Source organism: Apis dorsata, unplaced genomic scaffold (assembly GCF_000469605.1).
Source record: "Apis dorsata unplaced genomic scaffold, Apis dorsata 1.3 scaffold_292, whole genome shotgun sequence".
Lineage (NCBI taxonomy): Eukaryota > Metazoa > Arthropoda > Insecta > Hymenoptera > Apidae > Apis > Apis dorsata.
Window position 1 is genome coordinate 876532 of NW_006263567.1, and position 10001 is coordinate 886532.

Genomic DNA, 10001 nt, shown 5'->3' on the forward strand with positions numbered 1-10001 from the left:
TTTTCTACAAATTTTCTTTTTTTTTAGATATTAGAAATATCTAAAAATATGATTTTAACAACATTTTTAATTTTGAACATTATATTGATCACATTAATTATTTTTGTTTTCATTTTCTTTTATTTAGTAAGAGATTATAAAAATTATAAAAATATACACGAGCACTTACAATCCTTTTATACTGTCTACACTCGGTAAACACTTATTCACATTTGATCATGCAAACTGATGTCTGTTGTTTTTATATCAGTTTCCTCTGTTCGTTCCTCTAAATAAGCGATTGAAATAGAAAGATTTATTTTCGTATTTGCTGAATATGTTAAATTTATATTAATTGATTTAAAGTCAGTATTTATATAGTATACTATATGTGATATTAAAATATTTTTTTATAAGCGAAAAAAAAATATTTTTTGATCAATAATCAATCAATAATTAAAAGATCATATAAATTTATAGTATAAATTCATTATATATTTTACAATGATTTTCATTATATCTTTGATAAAATTTTTAATAGCAAAGAAATTATATAATTGATTGATTAATAATCGATTTTATAAGTATGTAAATGATAAATTCAAGGAAAAATTGTTTGTTTATAATTACAGTATTATGTAATTAGTTAAATAGAAATCCTCCAAAGAAAGATTTCTATCAGATCTTGGAAATATATACATATGTAGGATTGATAATTAATTTGATGTTAGTTATTTCATATTTATATAATGATATCAAACAATTTAAGTGTATTTAAATAAATTTACTATAGATTCATTTTCATTTGAAAAAATTGAAATTTATAAACAGATATATGAACTTGTTTAATTAATTATCTAATTTTTTTCAATTAAATAAAATCACGCGCCAAAAGCAAATATAGAAAGAAAAAGCAAATGATACGAGAAGAAAAAAAAATAGTGAATATAATAGAAATAAAATAAGAATTGATTATCAATATTTCTTATCAAAGAAATTTCTTTCAAGAAGTATCTTTTTAAATGTATTTAAGAGATGGCATTAATCTTCAGTTCTTATTCTATTTTATTTTTTAAAGAGATGTGATACTCTGATACTCAAAAGATTAATTTTTATTCGATTTTTTATTTTTTTTTTTACTATTTTCTATTTTTTTTCATGAGTTTTATTTACAATATTCTAAAAATTGCAACATTGATTTCAATATTTTACTTCTATTTTTCTTTTATTATTTATTCTTTTAGACTATTTACTCTGCAAAATTTATACGAACAAAAAATAGTTTCGATATCCGATTAACTTTATTGTTCTATTGTTTAATTTATTAATTAAAAATTTTAAAAATCATCGATGTTTTCATTCATATTGCATAAATATTTACAATTGTATATTAATACTACATATAAAAAATTGATTTATAACATTTATTAAAATTTATTTAAAAAATTATTAATATTAAATATTAAATATAATATAAAATTAATAACATTATATTTAATTCCATTTTTATAATGTTAAAAATCTTCAAAATTATTATTAAATATATATTTTCATAAAATATAAGCATAATATTTTAATTTAGCTCAAATAAATTTGTTTACTATTTATAGCAGAGTATATTAAACATTTTAATTTTTTTGTATGATCCATATTTTAGACATAAAATTAAATATTAGACATAATATTAAATATTACTTTTCTGTATCTTTAATTTGTGGTGAAATAAATATTTTTATAATTAATGTGTTTAATTATAATAAATGTAATAGTTGAACAAATTTAATTTTATGTTGAACAAATTTGATAATATCTATTTCGAAATTTGTCCGCTAGATGTTTTTACAATTGTCGAACTTTCCTTTCTATACATAAAACTGGAAATCTTATATCCCATACGAAATACAATACGAATTACAATGTTTTTAGTTTTGTGAGGTTACAACTATTTATAAAATGAGCTATTTCGTTATATGTTATTTAAAATGGTGAAATTCACTTTAATGTTGTTAAACATAAAATAATTCATTATTTTAATATATTTCAATGTTAATTAACAATTTCCCAAGAAATTTCTATTTTACAATGGAATAAATATTTATGTGAAATAAATAACCTCTAGCTTAATTTTAATTTATTCATTTTCAACTATGGTAATTTATATATAACTATATGTGATATTTACGTAAAGATTTAATAATGTTAACTTAATAACAAACTTAAATAATATTTAAACTTAAATATTTTAGGCTCTTTTGGGAGCTCAGTTAGTTATCACACTTATTATGGTCAGTGTCATTCAAAAATTAACTCCACATTTTTCTTTAGCAAGATGGATCTTATGTTCTACTGGGTATCTTTTTAATTGAATATAAATATAATGCACATGAAATTCATAATTAATAAAAAATATTACAATAATTTAATAGATTGACACGTTATTTATATCCAACTGATCAGCAACTTAGAATCCTTGCTGGTGTACCAAAAGAAAAATCTAAGAAAGGCAAATATACAGAAAATGGAAAAGTTAAAGAAGTTTTTCATGTTCCTAGAAATTTAGATATTACGCTTGAGAATACTAAAATAACTATATTAGATGTAGTGCATTTAAAATATTATACAGAATATCAGTGGTTATTGGATTTTTCTATTTATGCTATTGCAGTTTATGTTATAACAGAGGTAGATTAAAGTTCTTTTTTTTATTTGTATTTATATTTTTCTAATACTTTATAATTGTTATTATATTATATATAATTGTAAATATATTTTAAATATTATTTAACAGACATATAATTACTTATATCCAATCAAAGATGAAATTAATTTAAGTATGCTTTGGTGCTTATTAGTTTTGGGTTTTGCATTGTATCCTTTTTATTGACTTGTATTATTACAAATATATATTATTCTTTTCAAAATTTATTTTCTTTAATTAATATTTAGCAAAGTATTACTTTCCTTGTGGATACAATATTTTAAAGGAGAAGAAAGCATAGGTGAAAGATCTACATGTATTGTAACTGGATTTGCTTATCTTCTTATAGCTATGACAATTTTTATTGTTGATGAAAATAATCTTGAAATTGGATTAGATAAAGCTTATGCAAGTTTCAATCATAGTGCATCTCTTTTTCTAAATAATCAAGGTCTTTCTTCTACGTAAGTTTTATTCATAAGCTTTTTTATTTATAAACATTTTTCTTTTATAAATAATAATTCTTAATCATTATTCTTTTATAAACTTGTACAAAGATTTATAATATTTTTTTTTATATAATTTTTTTCTCATTATATTTTCATTTTATTCTTAAATAATATTTCTTTTATAGAGGACCTGCATCAAAAATTATAGTAAAATTCTTCCTTGCTTTGTGGTGTGGTTTACTTGGTTCTTTATTTACTTTCCCAGGTTTAAGAATGTCAAAAATGCATTGGGATATATTAAGGTAAATTTAAATAAATCTTTGATTTATTAATACATTTTAATAAAAAATTATGTTTTTCAGATATTATAAAGATCAAAAATTATTATTATTAATAGCAAACATCAGTTATGCTTCTCCACTTTTATTAATAAGCTTATGGATTAAACCTATAAGCAGAGATTATCTTACTATTCGAATATTTAGTGGTATGAGTGGACCATTGTAAGTTAAGAAATAATAATTATCATAATAGATTTATCTATCCAATTTTTTTTATAGATGAATTCTTATAGGATGACAACTTCAACTTTTGAGAGTATGAGATTAATTGCAATTATTGTTGCAGTTTTATTAAAATTTTTATTAATGCCAATATATTTACAATCATATCTCAATTTAGCTATGCAAAGATTAGAAAATCAAAAAAAAGAAGCTGGTAGAATTACAAATATAGATTTACAGAAAAAGGTATCAAAAAATAAAATATATAATAAAAAAAATTAATTAAAAATTATTTAATATAAGAATTAAGGAATTAAATCTTTTCTATAATTTGTTTCAGATTGCTGCAGTATTTTATTATTTATGCGTTGTAGCTTTACAATTTATCGTTCCGATAATTATATGTTTATTTTTTACATTCATGTATAAAACTCTAGGTAATATCAATTTTAATAGAATATTTTAATAATTATACATGTAATTTTGTAATGATATTCGTACATTAGGTGGTTATACATGGGAAGGACTTTTGAAAGCACCATCACTTGAAGAATGTCCAGCTGATGAACTACCAAAATTTATATCAGATATAATAAGTGATTATGATAATGAAAAAACTGTTGTGCAAGCAACACAAGATTTTCAACTTACTCTAAGTTCCTTAAAACAGGTAAAAATTATAATATAATCATTGCATTTTAATGTATTAAGAGAAATAATTTAAAAAGACTTCTAATATATTTTTATACAGATATTTACTGTGGATGTCTATAGAGGATTATTAGGTTTAGCAACATGGTGGAGTTGTTTTTCATTATTTGCAACTACCGCTATGGGTATGTTTTATCAATCATATTTCTCTAACATGTAAAACAATATTATAAAAGAGAATGACTTCGCACAAATTTATGTTATGATTAATTTATCAATACTAAAATCATTGAAATATTTATAAATATAATGATGTATTTTGAGAAATATATCTATTTATTTTTTGGTTGTTTAATGGAAAGGAATTAATACTATTATAAAAAATTTTATAATATGCATAGCAATAAAAATGTTATTATTATAACATGTATAAATACTATATCAAAATTAAAATTACAAATAGACCATTGTATCTTTGTATTGCAAATTTTTTATTGGATATTATATAACATATAATGTTTATATAAAAATTTAGAAAAACATTTTGTAATATAAAATATTGCAAATTATTGAATACAATATAAAATATTTTCAAAACAAATTTAAAAATGTTTTACAATAAAAAATAAATAGGCTTCCAAATGTGTGCAAAATATGAATAAATCAAAGCACTGCCTATAAAATAATTTATTTAATATTCCATACACGATTAACTGATTACAATTAATAACTCGTGCGTGTATCAGTTCTATGTCAAATGAAAGCAACTTTCATCGATTTTATAATCATAAATGAATTAAACAAAAATGTTTCACTGTCTTATGCCTATTCGTTTTAATATTATTTAACTAAAATCTTGTATATATTTTAAAATGTACAAAATATTTATTAAAATTTTATATACAACAATTAATAATTTTATTAACGATATGAAATTATAAATACTTTATTTTTTTTTATTTTATTTATTTTTTTTAAATCTAATTATTGTATGATATTTTAATGATTTGAATTAATCATAAAAAGAAAAACTATATTGAATGATTATTATTCATGGATTGTTATCTTGGTATCTTGGAGAAAGTGTAATTGTATGTAGCGAAAATATATCGATGCGATGCTACTCACGTATTAACTTAGCTGCTTCCGTGATATATAACTCTCCACAGAGTACTTTAATGTCAGAATGTGTTGATATTCATCAGTGATAATAGTGTCATTTATTTAACAAAATACTTTCAAACTTTTTATAAGTTATAAAATGTTGGTAAGTATTTTTAATTGTAATCTATTTTAATTGCATATTTTATAGAAGTTATTATTTTCAGAAATATATATTTTTTTATATTATGCTTTTTTCGGTATATGCCGAATCATCATCCATTCAAAATGTAAAACCAACAAATATTCTTGGCACTTCTGATCAGCATGCGTCTTTCAGTTTTATTAGACCAGGTTTAATACAAACAGCTTTTGCTTTTAATGGTCCTAATTCACATCAATCATTTAGTTCCAATATTGGAAATCTTCAATTAGCGCAAAGAGTTTTACCAAATATTGCTAACGCTCTTGCTTATAAAAGCCCTAGTTTAGGTTTGTACTATATACAAAATATTACATATTTTTACAAATTGATTCTTATATTTATTACACAGGTGTATTTCCTATTGCACATGGCTATGCAACTGCACCTACTTTTGTTTCTTCTGCACCTACATCATTACCATATCAAGCTTCTGTTGATCCATTTAATGCTCTAGCTTATTATCAACAGTTACAACAATTTCAACAACCCCATATACATGGTTATTCACCAGCTAATGCATATCAAACACAATTAGCACAACTATTTGCATTACGGCAAGCTCAAGCTCAAACTCAATCTCAAGAAAATGTGCAAGCTACACAGTCTCATACACAAGTAAAAACAGCATGCAAAAGCTATTTAAAATTGCATATTATAGAATTTATTTGATTTTTGTTTAATTTAAATTTATATTAATTTTTATTTAATATTAATTATTCATAGGTTCATCCTGAACAAATTCAGTTGCAACAAGAGCAACAACAACAATCTCAAAATTTATTAGGTGTTGCTTATTCATCAGCACCATCAGTAGCACGAGTGAAAGTTTCCGGAAATGGCTATAAATTTGATTTCTAAGATATATAAGTATATTATAAAATGCTAAATTTTGTATTTTTTATTATATTTCATATTTTATTTATTTATTTATATAAATATAATGAAAAAATGAATATTTTAAATATTACTTAAATAAAAAGTTACTTATTAGATTTTCTAATTGTACTTCTAACTCTGTTATTTGTTCTTCATATCTTACAATATATTTATTTTAAAATTATATTTCGCAATTATGCAATATTATATTATTGTTATTAAGATTTAAAAGAAAAATTTAACATTTGGAAGGCCCCGGGGGGATTCGAACCCCCGATCTCCTGTTTACTAGACAGGCGCTTTAACCAGCTAAGCCACGGCGCCGTTATATATTAAATTATTATTAAATATAATAATAGTAAGAATATTATATACTTATTATTATAATTAAATATTTTTACTATAATTTTTTAATTAATCTTTGATAATTTTTTAGATATAAATATATAATAAACGAATAAAAATATAATAAAATAATGTTAAGATTTTAAGTTAAAAATAAAATTCATAAAGAGTATATTTTAATTATTTATTGCTATATTTCATTTTATAAAAATATAAAAAAATATATTAACAACGCAGTCGGTAGGACTCGAACCTACGCTCCCAGAGGGAATCTGATTTCTAGTCAGACGCCTTAACCACTCGGCCACGACTGCTTCAATTCTTATTTACTATAAATAATAGAAATTTAATTTTCAAATTTGGTATATAAAAATTATAATTAAAAATTAATTTATAAAATATTACAATTATATTATATTATATTGTATTATTATATATTTATTACATTTAAACATTTTTTGTGTTTTGATATTTTCCATATGGATAAATATTTCATTCTTATTTTAGATCTCTCTGAAAATATATTGAGTCATTTGATAGTGATATTAAATAAACATGTTAAAATTACATAGAAATTAAAAATTAACTATTAACATAAAATTTTATATCTGTTTATTTACTTAATGTTATATACAAATTAAAAATATTTTTAATATATATATACATACATATATAAAAGTAGTATTAACTTTAAAAATATATAATTTTGATATAAGAAAATTCAATTTATATTCAATTTATTTTATTAATAAATTATTAATTTAATAATTTATTAACACAAATAAAAAATACATTTGACCCCGACGTGATTTGAACACGCAACCTTCTGATCTGGAGTCAGACGCGCTACCGTTGCGCCACGGAGTCTTTGAAACATCGCTTTATTTATCTTCTATTAAAAGTAAATTACTAAAAATATATTATTTAAATAATAATATTATGAATTAATAAAGTATTGATAATATACTTAAGATGAAAAATATTATAACATTTCTTTTTTCTTCAATCGTATCTTTTTTTTAAAATAATTTTATCATTTTAAATGTAATAAGAATATAATTTTTAAATTTTCTTTTTCATCATATTAAATAATAATATGTGACATATTCGATAATTTGATAATGAACATAAAATATTTGTTAATATATTATATAATTTTAGTATATAAATACAATAATCGTACAAAAAAAATTTTAAAATATTAGTATTAGTTTAGTTTTTGTAAGATATTAGATTAGTTTTTGTATATATATGCGTATTATATATAAACGCAACATATACACATATACATATGTATACAAATATATGTATGTATATATTATATATATATATATATATATATATATACATATATACATATATATAATATGTATCTATTTTTTTGATAATTCAACTTATATTAAGAATCATCCAATATAATAATAAATAGCATATAAAATAAATAAAATTTATTTTATTTTCTATATTAAATCATATATTAATATAAAATTAATGTAATTAATTATATAATATATAATTACATGAATGAAACATATAATACTAAAATGTATTATTTTTTTTGTTTTATATATATGTAGATTTAAAGATTATTAGTAATTATACTATGAATTTAAAGAATTATTTTTTCTTTTTTTTTTTCATAATATTTTTTTTCTTTTATGAAAATGTTTAGAAAAATTATTTTGATGATTCCGATGTGTTCAGTAAAACTCACGTAATGCGTGCTCACATCCCGTATGCAAGTTCCGAATTATCCGAAAAACATATTGACTTAGGAAGCTACATTTCTCCCTACGTTGGAAAGAGTTTCGCGCGGGTTGTCTCACAAAGCCCCTCCTAGTATCAGGATATCATGTAATCATGGAACATTTCTAACCAATATGCTGTTACAATATTCCATCATACCTTGACTTTCGCCCGTGAGGAATTTTTTCAACAGGGACGCATGCAGTCAACAGTAATTTCATAACGCTACCGATAGAAGCGTTACTATAAATATAGAAATGTATATGTGTATACATATGATTCTATGTATTACTTATTATTGCAAGCTTCAGCTACGTAAAAGACAAATTCTCCCTCATTACTGCGAATCATTTATTTTAGGGGAAAATTTAATAAAGATTTGTATTTGTAAGAAATGTAGAATTATCATTGAATATTATGATGTAAAATATAATGAAGAAATATTTTATGAAGAATTTTAATTATATATATATATACATATACACATAAATAAAAAACATTATTATATTATTTCCAATTTTGGGAAAAACAGTGTCACTATCCCATGATTTTATTATACATTATATAAATAAAATCAGATTGCTGATATTATTATATTGTCAAATAAAATTTTAAAATAATAATAGTAAATCACCAGAGATATATTAAAACCATTGATCTAATATTTTTATCATATTGGATTAACAAATTAATAAATAATGAAAAAAAATTGTGTGAAGAATTGCTATATTACAAAAGTGCTTAAAGCCGATTGCGGCTCTTCCTCAAAATTGTGTCTTTCCAATCAGCGGCTAACATAACAAACGTGGAAGTTTTATCTATCGTTTTAATATCCTACAACAATTCCTGCGTTCCTACTTATAGGTCGGTTAAATTGTTGATTATGTCCATTCTATCTGCTAACTAAAAATTCATTGGAGGATTATAATATATAGATATGTATTTTTATATATAATTACATATATATATATATATATTTAAATTATTTTTAATATGATAGTCAAGTATAAAATTGATTCCCTTTTCTATAATATAATATATAATATATAATAATAATAATATATAATAACATTATATAATAATGTAAGCAATGATCACATTGAAGAATTATGCAACTATATATTATCATTATATTATGTTAAGATAAGTATTTTTTTTATTATAGTAATCTAATTTATTAATTTTTATATTATTATAAATTTCAATATATGAATGCAATATTATATATATATATACATACAATATTATAAATTTAATACAATTTCAATATTTATGATAATAATAAATAACACATATTAATAATAACACATATACATTCTTAATAACAGTTAATAATACTTATAAGAATTGAAATCAATATACATAGAAATTTTTGTTCCTTATAACAATATTTGTTATATAATAGTATTAACAATTATTTTCCTGATTGTTTCGTTCCCTATATATGA

The 10001-nt window shown here is 21.0% G+C and overlaps 3 protein-coding genes and 3 non-coding genes across 7 annotated transcripts in view; 2 read left to right on the forward strand and 4 right to left on the reverse strand.

Moving 5' to 3' along the window:
- LOC102670761 (astakine-like) overlaps positions 1 to 322 on the reverse strand; it is a 2136-nt gene extending 1814 nt beyond the window's left edge. The window contains exon 1 of the mRNA XM_006617083.2: positions 170 to 322. The gene's annotated coding sequence lies outside the window, so the exon portion shown is untranslated. The remainder of the gene's footprint in view (positions 1 to 169) is intronic.
- Positions 323 to 1820: 1498 nt separating this feature from the next.
- Positions 1821 to 5087, forward strand: LOC102681994 (transmembrane protein 161B). Of its 2 annotated transcripts, none has more exons than XM_006617082.2 (11): positions 1821 to 2129; positions 2226 to 2329; positions 2406 to 2661; positions 2768 to 2847; positions 2926 to 3141; positions 3312 to 3428; positions 3489 to 3629; positions 3701 to 3875; positions 3970 to 4066; positions 4136 to 4299; positions 4358 to 5087. In XM_006617082.2, the coding sequence occupies exons 1-11, from the start codon at positions 2127 to 2129 to the stop codon at positions 4412 to 4414; spliced, it is 1410 nt and encodes a 469-aa protein (XP_006617145.1). In that variant the 5' UTR covers positions 1821 to 2126; the 3' UTR covers positions 4415 to 5087. The 2 variants fall into 2 exon arrangements, with proteins under 2 accessions (XP_006617145.1, XP_006617144.1); XM_006617081.2 differs by having other exon boundaries at positions 1822 to 2129; positions 4381 to 5087.
- A 159-nt stretch (positions 5088 to 5246) lies between these two features.
- On the forward strand, positions 5247 to 6572 carry LOC102671714. Its single transcript, XM_006617090.2, has 3 exons — positions 5247 to 5873; positions 5936 to 6201; positions 6310 to 6572. Exons 1-3 carry the CDS (start codon positions 5630 to 5632, stop codon positions 6442 to 6444), a joined length of 645 nt encoding a protein of 214 aa, XP_006617153.1. The 5' UTR covers positions 5247 to 5629; the 3' UTR covers positions 6445 to 6572.
- A 140-nt stretch (positions 6573 to 6712) lies between these two features.
- On the reverse strand, positions 6713 to 6786 carry Trnat-agu. Its single transcript has one exon. It is a non-coding gene; the product is annotated as a tRNA-Thr (tRNA).
- Positions 6787 to 7039: 253 nt separating this feature from the next.
- Positions 7040 to 7121, reverse strand: Trnas-aga. Its single transcript has one exon. It is a non-coding gene; the product is annotated as a tRNA-Ser (tRNA).
- A 481-nt stretch (positions 7122 to 7602) lies between these two features.
- Trnaw-cca lies at positions 7603 to 7674 on the reverse strand. Its single transcript has one exon. It is a non-coding gene; the product is annotated as a tRNA-Trp (tRNA).
- Positions 7675 to 10001: the final 2327 nt, after the last annotated feature.

Excerpts from the sequence above, each read along its gene's own strand:
- LOC102681994 (XM_006617081.2), top strand. Across the intron at positions 2,330-2,405 it reads TGGATCTTATGTTCTACTGG|ATTGACACGTTATTTATATC; the intron begins GTATCTTTTTAA and ends ATAATTTAATAG. Across the intron at positions 2,662-2,767 it reads CAGTTTATGTTATAACAGAG|ACATATAATTACTTATATCC; the intron begins GTAGATTAAAGT and ends ATTATTTAACAG.
- LOC102671714 (XM_006617090.2), top strand. The coding sequence starts at position 5,630 with ATGCTTTTTTCGGTATATGCCGAATCATCATCCATTCAAAATGTAAAA. Across the intron at positions 5,874-5,935 it reads TTATAAAAGCCCTAGTTTAG|GTGTATTTCCTATTGCACAT; the intron begins GTTTGTACTATA and ends TTTATTACACAG. Across the intron at positions 6,202-6,309 it reads CTACACAGTCTCATACACAA|GTTCATCCTGAACAAATTCA; the intron begins GTAAAAACAGCA and ends AATTATTCATAG.